Consider the following 14,803-nt stretch of genomic DNA (forward strand, 5'->3'; position numbering starts at 1 on the left):
GAAGCTTTGGGAGAAGTCCAGGCCTCGGATCCACCAGCCTGGCCTGGAGGCCCAGCAGCGTTGCCTTCTGCAACCCCGAGGGTGGCATCCTTACCTGGCGACGCGGCCACAGCCTGTCTGACGGAGGCAGGGCTGAGCTCATGGACCAGCACTGGCCACCAGTGACCAGGGGCCCTGAGCGAGCCGGGTCAGGGGGAGTCCCTGCCCTGGCTTTCTCGGGGGGCCCGCTGAGAGGCACATTCCCCTGTGCGTGGCGCACATCCAGGACGGCCACCTCTCCAAACTTAGAGACCCAGCAGTCGTTAGCACAGACAGGCACCATCTAGAGGAGAGATGCTGGCTCCTCACCCTGACTTTCTCCCGGTGGAAGTGCAAACCTTAGACACCAGGATACGAGATGTCCTGGGCTGGTGTCCAGTGTGGCCTCAGGGCTCGTACTCTGGGACGGGTCTGGGGGGACAGGCATGCTTGTGCCCCCCAGAGCAAAGGCTCAGCTCGGCCGAACAGATGGGCATGCCCTGGCTGCAGAGGCCCTGGCTGCTGCCCGCACCCCCTGAGCTGGTGCTTTCCTTGGGCGCACACCTCGGAGAACAGCCCCACCACCCCAGGGCCAGGGGCCAGGAGGGGGAGCTGCAAAGGGTTGTACACACAGACGCTTCCTGAATGAGCATGGGCGACAGAGAGGGACCCTCACTCCATGGTACGGCTACAAAACCTGGTAGCTGGAGCTGAGGTCACTCGGGTGCCAGTGGTCCCCCGCAGGCGCGAGCTTGCCCCCCATCTGTGCACGTACCATGCCCTCGGCCAGGGGGAAGACATTCAGAGAGGTGGGGCGCTCCTTCCTGCTGAAACATGAGGGAGAGAGCAGGGAAGTGCATGTTAGACGAGGCGCACAGCTCCAGAACTGCAGGCTCTGGGGGCCCTGGGGCCTGCCCTGCAGACCCAGCTGCTATGGCCGAGGGCCAGATGTGGGCGGGGCCGGAGGCTGCCTGCTCCCTGAGCTATGGTTCCCTGGAACCAGACCTGTTCCCACGTTCAGGGGCACCTCAGCTGCACTGCAGGCCGAAGGGGCTCTCCCCTTCCCTCCATGGTGATTTGTCACGTTTATAGTTATTTTGATTTTACAGACACCTGCTCTGTTTGCTAAGAAATCCCACAGCGGTGCCAGCAGCAGGCCCCTTGGCATCGTGGCCAGCACAGGTGTTCCAGGGTGACCACGGCTCCCCCGACGCTTTACTAGGGGGAGCCCAGACGTGCCTCCGGGCTGCCGAGGGCCCCACGTCTGCCTCCTGCGGCCAGGCGGCAGGAATCAACCCTTCTGCCCTCTCTTTGCTCCCTGTCCACTGCCCTCCGCCTTCACTGTTCCTTCGAGAGATCTTCTCAGTGTCAGACGTTGGCGGGATGCATACAGAGTAACAGGGGGCCCATCCTTCATTGGGTGTTGCACCCTGTATGGCCCACGGGGGTCCCTTTCTCCTGCTCCATGTGGCTCTTCCCGGTTGTCACGAAGCGCTGACCCCAGAGGGGGTTCCCTTAAAGGAGGCCAGGAGACTGCTAACGGCAGGCGCCAGGAGTCAGGGGGGACGAAGCCAGAAGCTGCCCGCTGGGTTTAGTCCGAGGAGACGCTCCAGGTGGGCGGCGGCCAGAAGCCCGGCCCGGGAAGCGGGGTTCTCTGGCTGGTGCCCCTGGGCAGTTCTAGGACTGGCCAGGGCTGGGATGAAGCAGGAGGAAAGCACAGTCTGAGCAGGAGTCCTGGCTTGTCTGCCCTGAGGCCGGCTGGTGGGTCCTGTTCAGCCAGATGCCGCCTCCCGCAGAGCGGCCCCGGGAGCGGAGCGAGGCTGTGGCAGGAACACACACACACAGAGGAGTGGGTGCTCCTGAAGGGTGGGAGCCACCAGCACCTCCACATTTCAAGGCCTAGGCCGCTCAGGAAGCTGGTCTCCCGTGGACAACCGCAGGTGCCTCACGCAGCCCTCACCCCCTGCGACAGGGACACGGTCTCAGCTGGTCACCTGAGAGTTAAAGACGCTTAGACGCTAAGAAAGGCACCAAGTCATGCCGCTCCGAGTCCGTCCACAGGTACCTGGACACTGCAGCAGGTCCCCCCGAGGCTCTGGCTGCGCCCGGCCCTCTGCACAAGTAGCCCCGCCTGCTCCCGGGGGTCGGGGAAGGCGCCGGCCGCTGCGTGGAGCACATCCCTAGGAGGGTCCAGGCACATCCTTCGCCCACTCTGCCTCCGTGGGCTCCCAGTGCCACTGCTGGAACCCCTGTCCGGGGCCCCGCTCCACCTCGGGAGAAATGCACAGTGGATCCCTCGGCACCAGGCCAGGGGCAGACTGAGCATCTTGCCTCCAAGGACAGGGGCATGTGCCCACCACCTGGTTCTGCTGCTGTGCACGGACATGCTGCGCCCGGAGACAGCCAGGCTGCCCTCCTGCAATGGGCATCGTCCCCAGGAATCGAGCCCCATCTTCTCTCTCTGCTCCTCACGGAGCCACAGGTGGCCTGCTCCACGAGCCCGGGGGCACGGCGGGGCACTGCCGCCAACAACCCAGACCCAGTCCCCTTGTCACATCCCCGCTGCTCCTTCGAGAGATGTCAATGCTTGTCCACTTCAGAAGCCGCAGTCTGGGGGAGTCACATGGCCCGCGGAGGTCAAGCTGCCTGCACGGGTCACGGTCATACCAGCGGCTCTGGGCCCAGAGCTCGAAGTGCTGGAGCCGCCTATAAGTCCAGGTCCATCTGACGCCAGAGGGCGGGGTCTCCAGCCCTGCCAACCACCTCCCTGCAGTGCCGGCCCCACGCTCAGGCCCGAGGCTGACCTATGACCAAGGTTGTGTGTGCTGGGCGGGGGCCCCTAGCTAGCTAGTGGCCACTAGCTAGTCTGAGGCTGTCTTGGGGACCTGGGTCTCGCCCGCTGCCTCTTCTGCATGGCCTCTAAGTGCCACACCCACGGTCTGTGATCTGTAATACTGCTGCAGAAAATCTGTCGGGCCGGCCAAGGACCAGCCCCATGCCAGTGATTAGGAACCACCAGCAGGATGGACTCTCCCGAACCCCAGGGCACCCCGGGCGCCCCACATGGCAGCAGGAACGCTGCCCCAGGCTTTACCTTTTCCTCCACGACTGGCGAGGACTGCAGGGCGGCGACAGACACAAGGCAGCACACACCGGCGACAGCACAGGGACGAGACGAGAAGACAGTATTAGAGGGCACAGGTCAGGGGTCAGGTCACATGGAGGGTGAGCATGTGGGGCGGAGGGCTTCCCTCCGCAGAGACAGACACATGTGGAGACATGTGGACATCTGCACGTCACACACACACGACAGACACGTGACCGTCTCTGCCTCACCACACTCTCCGCCCGGGCAGTGGGGGGTGGGCCCTCCCAGGGAGGGCAGGGCTGGAGCATGGGCACACACACGCTCACGGCCCACTCAAGCTCTCTGGTGTTTCTCCAGACATGCACACCGAGAAAACCAGGCCAGGGGTGAAGGGAAATGGTGTGGCCACCATGGGGGGCTCCCAGCATTGAGGACGAGGCCCTGCAGGATGGAGCCAGGCCGTGTGAACCAGGAAGCTGAGGCGGACATGCTTATTTGTCCCCAGAGAACTGTGGCAGGAGAGGGCACACCCCAGAGAGGCGGGCCTTCCAGGACCCCACAGACGCAGCACAGCACCGCTGGAGGCAGACGCCGTGCCCAGCACAGTGGGGAAGGCTCCTGCTTCCTCCCTCCACCTGCCTCCCCTGTGGAGCCGCAGGGAGAGGCTGCTGCCCTGGGGCTGTCAGACAGGCACGGGGTGCCCTCGAACGCCTGGTCCCCGGTGAAGCGGCTGCAGGGGAGGCAGGTCCAGCTGGGGGCTGGTTCCGGGGGCTGGTGAGCGAGGTGACCATGGGGGACGGGCCAGCAGGGTGATGGGGGCAGCCCAGACCCACAGCACCACCTGTCTGCCTCCCAAGCAAGGCCCCACAGAAGCACGCTCCTCTCCGTGGCCATGGGGACGTGGCAGATGCAGGCCACGCGGGTCTCGGCTGGCAGCCAAGAGGCCTCTTCCTGCAGGCAGGAATCTCTCGCCCACGGGTCTGGCTCAGGAAGGTCTAGTAATGGAGCGCCGGGGGCCCGCCGCCATGGAGATCATACACACCTCAGCCTTGGGGTTCCCTTCAGGCAGGATCAAACCGGGGAGAGGGGGCTCAGCGGAAATGTGGACCAGAGCCCCTTGCTCTCCTGGATAGCTGCGGGGTCCCCTTGCCCAATGACGGGGTCCTGCGGGCCTCGACCGGGTGTGGGACAGCCCCGGGCAGGACAGCCGCCCCCGGAGAGCAGTGCTCCCTACGCCAGGCACCGAAGGCCCCCCGACCCAGGAGTGACACGCGGGCCCTGCGGGCAGCAGGACAGATCAGCACGAGCACAGCCTCCTGCGGGGCCTCCCTGAGGGAGGAGGGCCTACGTGGCCTCCAAGGGCTGCCGTGGAGCCTCAGAGGGCAGCCCAGGCAGGACCCCGCAGCCAGCCCCTCTGCAGTGAGTCCTGATCAGCAGAAGGGTGGCGCCGGCGACAGGCCGGAGCCCAGCTCTGAGCACCAGAGTGCCGCAGGGCCTGGGGCCAGGCTCAGTCCACGCGGGCTCAGGACCAAGGGAGCCGCAAGACACGTGGGGACAGCAGGCTCCAGACCAGGTCCTGCCTGCAGCGCAGGGAGATCCGTGGAGAGCAGCCCCGTCCCGTAGCCATGGACCCTCCACGTCCAGGAAGAAACCAAAGCCTGATCTGCGTCCGCTGACAGCCACCAGTAATGGCCCGGACCCTGAGGGCCTGGCTCTGGCGCCTGGGCCGCTCCTGCTTTTGGCCAGGCCCACATCATCCTGAGGTTCCGAGGACACATGTTCTGTGGCATCCCCAGGGCCCGGGGTGCTGGCCACGCTGACTTAGGGCCCTGGACATTCATGGCCTCCCAGTCCTGAGTTCAGAGATCACACCTCCTGGGCTTCCGGGAAAATTGGGCCCTTTTCCCTGGGCGTTCTCCTTCGTGACCTTCGCGGTGCTCCTGCCTTAAAGGAGCTGGCAGGGAACCAGCTGAAGCTTCCGGAATACTGCAGCTCTCAGGAATTGGCCGAGAGCCCAGCGCTCATCAGAGATGCCCAAGCCGCCCAGCCGCTGTGGCCGCAGTGCAGAGGGCCCTGCCCGATGCCCCATAGGAACCCCCCAAAGCCACCTCCGCCCCAGGTCAGCATCCAAGTGCAGTTACTCAGAAATCCTCCTGGTGACTTCGCGGTGCGCTCAAGAGAAGCTCCCCCGGCCGTGAGCTGGGAGCTTGGAAACAGTCACTTCCCACCATCAGACATTCACGACAGTCCTTCAAACTGTGGTCCGTGTTCTCGCTTGGCGCGGAGCCGCTAACCAGCAACCTGTGAGACTCTCCAGGGCTGGAGCGCACCTGGCTGCCTAGAAACACACAGGCATCAAGGCGCCGCCTGGCCTAGGTCCTGCTTGGCCTTTGTGCACGTGCTCAGTGTTTCTGAGTTGTACGCCTTGAGCGCAGGGATGCCATGGCTTTGCCGCTGGGACCAGACCATGGCCGGTGACACCAGAGTGGAAGGGCCCAAAGCCCTCCTGCTTGTGGTGCAATCGCCGGAGAGGCAGGCCCAGACAGAGCTTCGTGGCCAGCGAGCGACGGGGCGTGGCCAGGGCTTCAGGCGTTGGCCTGAAGGAACGAGGACCAACAGCTGGGCGCCGTCTGCGTGACCTGGGATTCCAACCTCCGGCCCCTCCTCCCAGCTATGAGGGCCTGGAGACGTGGGTACCCCTCACCTCACCCCCAGGCCCGGGTGGACGGCCTTGGTCTCCCACAGGCCAACCCCCACACACGCTGGCTACACCCCAGAGATGATGGCTGACGGTCTGCGCCCTCGGAGACCTCAGTCCGGCCTTATCCCGACCAGAGGGCACAGAAGGTGATCACCTCCCCCACTGCAGACGAAACCGGCACCGCTCCCAACCCCAGACAGGCAAGGGCCCCAGGACCTACTGGTGCCGCCCTGACCAGCCTGGGGGTCGCCAGAGTGTCCGGGTCGCTCCCCTGCCCACGCACTTGGCTCTCATGATCCGAGCTATTCACGGCCCACAGAGGCCCCCGGAGCCCTGGGTCTGTGACGGGGGAGCCGTTGTGCCTACGTGTACAGATCCACATCCCACAGGGATCAGAACCTTCATTTCCGATTCATCCAGGTAGATACTACCTGCTTCATTTTGTGGAGGAGAAAACGAGGCATGGGGCTGCTCCCCGACAGGGGTCAGAGCTGGGCTTTGAACCTTACCAACGGCCCCAAGTGCCAGCATCCTGCACCCAGGCACCACCCCTCCTGCCACCATACGCGGTGTCTCTGCACCGGCCTGCACGTGACCCCAGAAGCCCGAGTGTTGATGTCGAGGCCACAGACAAATATTAGGTGGTAGGTGGACCCACAAGCACAGCATCTTATCAGGACCCGCCACCCCATTTTCCCTGGGCCTTTGTGACTGCATGTGGCAAGCAGAAGGCCTGCCATGTGCCCCAGGCCCTGAGCCTGAGCCACGTGCACATACACTCCTACTCCGGCCACACACTCTGACCAGACCCTCTCCTGAGTCAGGGGTGGACACAGCTCATCCGGAGCACCTGGGGATGAGGGATACCCACTTCCCGCCTTACCTCCTCCCCGGCAGGCTACCCTCAGTTTGGCTGTTTCCCCCGACTTGCTGCATCTTGGACCTCTCGATATGTTCCACGTAGGTCTGGATCATCTGCAGAGGACAGAAGTGCGGTAAGTCGTTCCTGTTGACCCAGGCCTCTCTTCCCTCCTCTAGCCCACGCAGTATTTCAGGCTCACGGTGCTGACAGCAGTACGAACATGTTTGTGGAGTGCAGCCCGACCAGCACACGGCTGACGGCTTTCCGGCTGGGGCAGCGGAAACCAGAAAGAAGAGGCCAGAAAGGCAAGCCCGGGCCCGTGGCACACGTCTCAGTGTGGCCCTGCCAGTCAAGGCCAGGCACCTACCTCTGTGTGCCGCTGATGCAGAGCGTTATACTCCTTCTTCATCTCCGACTCTCGCTCCTCCAACCGGGAAACTGGAAAACACAGCCATGGCCTGTCAACAACGCAGCCCACTCCTCCCCCTCCTCACTCCCTCGGGCCCTGCATGTGGGCAGAAGGTTCCAGGACAAACTGACGCCTGTTGCAGAGTGCAGTGGCACCACCAGTCCAGATGGGTACTGTCAGCAGACAGCCCCGGCAGACGAGAAGGCAGAGACAAGAAGGCAGACGCTGGCTGGCCTGGGAGGCACATACTGTGCGTGCTGTGTGACTTGAGGGTGATCAGTTCTGCCGCGGAGAGAAACAAGATGAACGAAGCTCACCCCCGGGGCTACCATCCGTGCTTGAGATGCGGGGAGCTCACCAGGGTCAGGTGGAGGCAAGATGGGGAGCAAAGTGGCTTGTAGAAAGCGGTGAGGTCGTATCTGCATAACCTCCAGGGTGTGTGGAAGAGCAATAGCACATCTGCCGTGTGCACAGAACATGCACGCATCTGGGACTCACACCAAGGGCTGGAAAGACCAAGGTGCGCCGACGCCACCTCTAGGCTGCCCTGCTGGCCCTGCATGTGCTCTGCACATGACACCCAGCTAAGTCATCTGACCAGTTGACGGGCCTGCTGGGCATCCTGCCCACTGCGTACCTCCACCGGGGCAAGCGTGCTGGCCCTGGATGCTTTCTGCCTGTGGTCCTTTGTTCAAACTTCAGCTGTGTCCCTGTAGCCCAGCAAGTGGAGGAGCGGATGCATGGAGCGAGATAGGACGTGCGATGGTCGTGGGACCTGGTGCTCATGGTGTGAGCTGCCCTGCTTCAAACTGATCTAACAGGGGCACCAGTCCACGTGTCGCTTCGGTCCACATGCTGTCCTGCTCTGTGGTGTCGTTCTCCCAGCAGTGTCCTTAGAGGCCACGTGTGTCCAGGCTGCTCTGCACCTGACAGCAGGGGCATGTGCTCCTCTAAGCAGTGCTCTGGGGACCACACTCTGAGGAGCTGCAGGGGCGCCAGAAGGAAGCAGAGGTCAGAGTGCACATGATGCTCGTGCAGCTGGCTGCCAGAGGAAGGCCCTGTCCTGGGTACAGAGTCTCTGCTCCAGCCTTGGGAGGGGCTGCCTGTGTGTGGAGCAGGCCCTAGGGAGGACCCCTCCTGGCCTCCCTGCTGGGCAGGTGTGCAGGCCACCGCCTGGCTGGAGGAGCCCAATGCTTGCTCTCCCCTCCTCTGGCTCATGGTCCTGCTGCCACCAAATGAACAACTTTAGCCAGTAACTTGGAGTTTATATTGTTTTCCAAGAAGAGCCAGAAAGTTTTTGTATATGAAAAGACTCTAAGCAAAGGGAATGAAGAGGACTCTGTAATCACAGAAAGGGCTGACCCATGCATGCCTACAACAGGCCTTTTGGTTCGCTTTCATTGTGTCTGTACGCATGCATGAGCTGCTGGGCCAGGGGTTGCCTGCGCATCTCTGACTCAGCCGCAGAGTGCTGGTCTTTGCAATAGGCCTCAAGTCTTCAGATCATTTCCCCCCAAAGCAAGAGATGAAGGGACCTGCCACCCAGGTCACCAGGGAAACCAGCACACCAGGCCTCCATCACAGGAACGTCTGCTGATGGTTCACGGTAGCTCTGGCCGCAAAATGTGAACAAGGACCGGTGAAAAGTGAAATAATACTTCTTATAATCATCGTCCTCCAAAACCCAGTTTCTTTGCCTCTCCTTGGAAGGGACGGGGGGTTCCAGCAGGCTCCATCAGCAAGCTCTCCAACTGCCCAAGAGCAGTGTCTCCTTGGTGGGGCGACCGACAGGAACCCACATCGCAGGGGAGATTCCATGGAAAGGACCAGGCAGGGATCACGGGCTGGCAAGGTCTGGCCCACACGGCAATATTCAGCGAAAATGCTTTGTCATCAACGCAGCCTTGTGTATTTATTACCACAAAGGATGTGAGGCCGATTACAGAAATACTTACAGAAATTCAGAGCAGAGCAAAGGCAGAAAACAAGTGGTTGAGAGAATGACAGTGAAATCAACCAGAGGCTGTCGCTGGTTCCTGTCCCTCTCCCTCTCCCGAAGGCTCTCCACGCCCTTCCCAGCTGGGACCAGCCTTAGAACAACACAGACATTCAAATGCACGTCCCCGTCCCCCTCCCCCCCACTCACTCTGATCTGCATAGTTCTTGGCCTTCAGTTCCAGCTGGCGGGTCTGAAACTCATACTGTTCCACTTGGACTTGCAGCTCTTTCTTCTCTTGTTCCAAGGCATCTTCAAACTCAATGAATTTCTGTACACAGAATGAGAAAATGACAGGAGTCGTGAACGTGGGAGGCGAGATGACAGCAGAGCCCCTCACAGGTCGCGGGCCACCCTCCACAGGCAAACCCTGACACACACCACCCACAAGCAGGGGCCAGACTAGTGTCCCAGGAGTTAATGGCTCTGGAACCTTCTCACCAGCTACCCAGAGAGTCACGCAGGGCCCGGATTCAGAAAGGCTCACGCTTCCTTTAATGATCTGTTATCACCATCTTGAAATTCTTAATAATGTTTGAACAAGGGACCCTACACTTCATTTCCATTTGCAGGCCCTGCAAATCACGTAGCTGGTCCTTTTGCAACAGAGCAACATTACTCCTCCCGACGCGACACTAAACATCTAAATGACGTCAGGTCTAGTTTGCTCCTAATCTGTACTCAATCACTGCTCAGTTCCAGAAGCCATCACTACTGGGATAACTGGCAATGGGGACTGGTCTTTGGAATCTATCCCTTACATGGTAGGTTTCTTTTCTTTTCTTTTTTTTTAAAGATTTATTTATTTATTCATGAGAGACACAGAGAGAGGCAGAGACATAGGCAGAGGGAGAAGCAGGCTCCCTGCAGGGAGCCCGATGCCAGACTCGATTCCAGGACCCCAGGATCACGCCCTGAGCTGAAGGCAGATGCTCAACCACTGAGCCACCCAGGTGCCCCAACATGGTAGGTTTCTGAGCAAAATTATTATCAAAGTGAAAAGAAAGCAGAAAAAAGAAAGACATCTTGAAAGACGTCGGGAGGACTCCTGCTTTAGGTATGATTGCAGGCCTCCAGCAGAGGGAGGAATGGGCACTGGGGGCTGCTCCCCCCCTCCCCCAGCCGTCTGCAGGGGTGGGGCTGGGGTCCCCCCAGACGCCACCAGCTGTAATTCCTACAATAGCCCTGAGGAGGAGCTGTTAACACCTCAATTCTACAGAGTAGATGGGCCACGGGTGGTGGGGCCGGGCGAGCTGGGAGCAGGTCCAGAAAGGGGAAGCACCACCGCCCACGGGCAGGAAGACGTACCCTGGTGGTGCCGCTGTGCACCAGGTATCAACACGCAGGTCTGACTGACCTGCACACAACTAGTGTCTGAAGAACAGACAAAGGTTATTAATTTTCTGATAATAGTACGTTTTCATTTGGGTAATTTTAATTACTATTACTTAAAAAAAAAACCACCAGGGACACCCAGGTAGCTCAGTGGTTGAGCGTCTGCCTTTGGCCCAGGGCGTGATCCTAGGGTCCCAGGATCGAGTCCCACGTCGGGCTCCCCGCAGGGAGCCTACTTCTGCCTGTGTCTCTGCCTCTCTCTCTGTGTCTCTCATGAATAAATAAATAAAATCTTAAAAAAAAAACAAAACCAACCAAATGATGCACAACAAGGTATGCTTCTGTAGAGAAATCAGGTGAGAGTGTTAAGTAAAATGGTTATTTTCACAAAGCCATAACCGTACCACCCAGAGTCGCTCAGAATCAGGCGGTGCCACACATGAGCGCGGGCGTGCGGGGCACACACGCTCTCATACACGGAATCTTGGGGCCCGGGGTGGTCAGCCACTTCAACTGGAGCGTCTTTTCTACCCCGAGAAACACACTCTCCCGCTTCCACTGTGGGCAGGCGCGAGTGGGCTGAGCCGAGTTCGTCAGTCACCTCCTGTGGGTGTCCATTGTCGGGGTCACTGCCGCCGGGCGAGTGGACGGCTTGCTGCTCCAGGAGGCAGTGTCCAGCCCGGGGCCTGCTGAGGACCCTCGACCCCGGGAGGGCCCCCCAGGCTGGGGCAGCACCGCCTCGGTGCGCCGAGTTGGACGGCAGTGGTGTCATCCCGACGGGGGCGGGGGGGCACCGCACCTGTCCCGGTGTCACCTCCTTGGTGACTGCGCTGTCACCTAGCGGCCACCTCTTCTGCCGACAGCTCGCAACCTCACGTCCGGTGCCCCCTTGCCATGGGGCTCCTGCCGCGGGATGTGCAAGGGCTGCACCTACCACCCCCACCCCGGCCGCAGCAGGGGCCCTGCAGGAAGCAGGCGCTGCGCCCCTGGCGCGGCCTCACGTGGGCTCTCCTCATGACCTCTGCTCGTGACCTCTGCTCGCCTCGCTGCCCCACGCTGCCCTTCTGCCTCCTCCCGACCCAGATCCTGGGTGCTTGGGCGCCAGGGCCGAGGCTTCTGCGAACGGCGGCCCCCACATCATCCTTCAACATCTGACACCCGTTCATTCTCCCAAGTCCCCCTTTCAACTTTGTCCTGGTTAGTCCCCCTTGCTTGTCCCAGATGCTCGAGGACCGAGGACCGTCTGAAATGCCTCACACAACTATTTCTGTGTAAGGAGAAGAGAGCGGAGGGGCTCCCGGGGCCCCAGGACGTGGCCCTGAGGTGCTCGGGCTATGGTGCCGCTCCCGCCGGCCAAGAGCGCCTGTCCTCCTGCCCGCCTCCGCCCACCCGTCCGCCGCAGCCCTGCGGCTTCACAGGAGGAAAGGCATCATTTCAGGACAACTGTCCCCTCCCTGTTTCCTCACGCGTCACCTGCATCGGAGGCTTCCAAACTACAGGCTGTGTCAGAAGCGCAGTCTCAGATTTTTAAGATGGTCAACACAGCCTTTCATAAATCCACCCTGATGGGTGATCATTAAATCCACCCTCAGGGGATCCCTGGGGGGCTCAGCGGTTGACTGTCTGCCTTTGGCCCAGGAGGTGACCCCGGGGTCCTGGGATCGAGTCCCACGTCGGAGCTCCCCGCATGGAGCCTGCTTCTCCCTCTGCCTGTGTCTCTGCCTCTCTCTCTCTCTCGGTCATGAATAAAAAAGAAAACAAAACAAAACAAAAAAACAATCCACCCTAAGGGAAGTACTGAAAAGCTCTGTGGTGCCACAAAACCACGGACAGGCCTGCAGATTCCCGAGGAAGCTACCCCCAACCAGGTCACAGGCAGAAATCCTCTGACCTTGTCATTTCAAGGCCTTCAGCACCAGGAAACATGACACATTAACCCAGAGAAAAAGCACCTAAGCCAAGCTGCATACACGGGTGTCCCCAAGGCCAATGACAAAGGGCACACCCAGCAGCAGGGAGACCGACCCCTGGTGGGTGAACATGAGGAACCCTGCTGCCAAGGGTGGGCCCACGGGGCGGGGACTGCTCAGCCCTTCCACCCTCTTGGCTCTCCTGCTAAAGGGAGCGTGGGTGCTCCCGTGGGAGCGGATCTCTGGCCAACAAGAGCCCCGGGAAACCCACAAGTGACCAGTAGCAGGCCCGAGGACCCTGGCCGCAGACCCTCACCTCCTCCCTGCACAGCCCCCAGAGGCACCCCCCGGACCACAGGGAGCTCGGCAAGGAGCCTCTGTTCCCGGTCTGTCAGACAGGGGCATCCTGCCAGACAGGACCGACGGGGGGAGCCCCCCAAGGCCTCCGAGTCTGGGAAAAAGTCACAAACACAACGTGGCGTTCTACAGCCTCGAAGAGATCCTCCTTTTTCTTCCCCTCGTGAAGACCCCTTTATTTCGGTGCCATTCTGGTAACGTCACTTAAGAAAAACACAAGCCAGCCATTTAACGGAAAGGGCACATGCAAGGAAATCATCAAATATCACAGGGAGTAAACAGGGCGGAGTAACAGCGTGTGGCCAAGACTGAGCAAACACCGAATCTGTTTTTGTAGGAGGCAATGCTGTGGGCTGGACGTGGGAAGAAGTACACCTCACGTGGACGGTGAGGGACTTGGCGGGGCTCCCTGGAGGGCGGGCAGCCCGGGGCGGAGCGAGCAGGCCACGACGGGGGGCGGGCTGGTCACCGGGTGAGCACAGGTCAGAGATCCACGGATGGCTTCAAAGTGGCAGAAAATATTTTCATTGGCGCATCATTTACTTTAGATCCAAGAGCGTCAAGGCTTTTCAGGTGCGGGGACAGGGTAGGGTGGAGACTCAGTCCAGTCCGTACAGACTTCCAAGCATTCTTCAGATAGAATCCGCTGACGACCAAACCTGATGGGGATCGAGACTGAACATCTGCCTCTGAGCGTGTGGGTCGAGTGGGTCTGCGTGGTGCAGGAGTTCCCCAAATAGAAATCTCCTGTCTGCAAGCTCCCGTCCCAACCCTGCACACAGCGGTATCTCAATTCCAGACATCTCCAGAAGGCGCGACTAGAGCAGTGATGACTTCATATACAAGCTAATCGTACGCACTACGGGTTTGAATCTGCAATTATTGTCCGTTTCACCACGTCCCACCCAAATGTCACGAGGGACGCGACAACCCACAGATGCTCACACTCACCCCTATGGCCAGTCTTTGGAGAGGCCCAAAGAGCAATGACTACCCGTTGTATGACAGGCAACGTGTCTTATCCTCAGTATCTAGATACCCAATACCAAACTCACTTCCTAGTGTCGGTACATCAGGCGATTCCCTTTTCTGTTTTTTTTTTTTTTAAGCATTCTTCCCCTTCCCTCCCACTAACAAAGTGCTTGGTCTGAAAATGGAACTTGAGCCAAACTGTGGAAGGAGCCCCGATGTCCTTCGACAGATGATGGATAGAGAAGATGTGGTCTATATATACAGTGGGGTATGACTCAGCTGTCAGAAAGCACGGATGCGGGATCCCTGGGTGGTGCAGCGGTTTAGTGCCTGCCTTTGGCCCAGGATCCTGGGGACCCGGGATCGAATCCCACGTCAGGCTCCTGGTGCATGGAGCCTGCTTCTCCCTCTGCCTATGTCTCTGCCTCTCTCTCTCTCTCTCTGTGTGACTATCATAAATAAATAAATAATTAATTAATTAAAAAAAAAAAAGAAAAGAAAGCACGGATACCCAGCATTTGCTTTGACGTGGATGGAACTGGAGGGGATTATGCTGAGTGAAGTCAGTCAGTCGGAGAAGGACCATCATCACATGGTCTCACTCATACGGAGAATACAAGAAATAGTGAAAGGGATTATAAGGGAAGGAGGGGAACTGAGTGGGAAAAATTAGAGAGGGAGACAAACCACAGGAGACTCTGAACTCTAGGAAGTGAACAAGGGGTAGTGGAAGGGGAGGTGGGCGGGGGGTGGGGTGGCTGGGTGATGGGCGCTGAGTGGGGCACCTGATAGGATGAGCACCAGGTGTTATATGTTGGCAAATTTAATCTAAATTTTTAAAATGTAAAAAAAAAAAAGAAAAGAAAACAAAATGGAACTCAACCTTGGTTTTCACAATTTGCTTCCAGGTGAAATCCCAAGATACATATTAAAACCACCTGAGCGTGGGCTCTCCCAGTCTAGGAGCCAGAGGAGGCCTTTCTCGGTGTTCCATGGAACAAGGGTGATGTTCCTGCCTTGTACATAGAAGCAAAGGTAAGAAGTAAAATGACTTTTCATGTTAAATCTAAAAACAAAACTACAGCATAAGCCAGTGTCCCCAATTCCCAGAAGGCAAGAGAGATTATCAGGTAAACGCTCTTTCATAACATAACC

General features: G+C 59.4%; 1 protein-coding gene across 16 annotated transcripts in view; it reads right to left on the minus strand.

Annotated features, from left to right (window-relative positions):
- The window catches only part of MAPK8IP3 (mitogen-activated protein kinase 8 interacting protein 3), a 46,234-nt gene that overhangs the window by 22,238 nt on the left and 9,193 nt on the right, over positions 1–14,803 (minus strand). For 6 of the 16 annotated variants that reach the window (XM_049111520.1, XM_025417021.3, XM_025417024.3 and 3 more), the window contains exons 2-6: positions 9,225–9,345; positions 7,037–7,107; positions 6,691–6,782; positions 3,113–3,136; positions 716–845 (exon numbers count right to left, since the gene is read on the minus strand). In XM_049111520.1, the coding sequence (XP_048967477.1) occupies positions 716–845; positions 3,113–3,136; positions 6,691–6,782; positions 7,037–7,107; positions 9,225–9,345 (438 nt within the window). The remainder of the gene's footprint in view (positions 1–715; positions 846–3,112; positions 3,137–6,690; positions 6,783–7,036; positions 7,108–9,224; positions 9,346–14,803) is intronic. The other 10 variants (XM_025417022.3, XM_025417020.3, XM_025417029.3 and 7 more) reach the window with 7 other exon arrangements.

Source organism: Canis lupus, chromosome 6, assembly GCF_003254725.2.
Source record: "Canis lupus dingo isolate Sandy chromosome 6, ASM325472v2, whole genome shotgun sequence".
Classification (NCBI taxonomy): domain Eukaryota; kingdom Metazoa; phylum Chordata; class Mammalia; order Carnivora; family Canidae; genus Canis; species Canis lupus.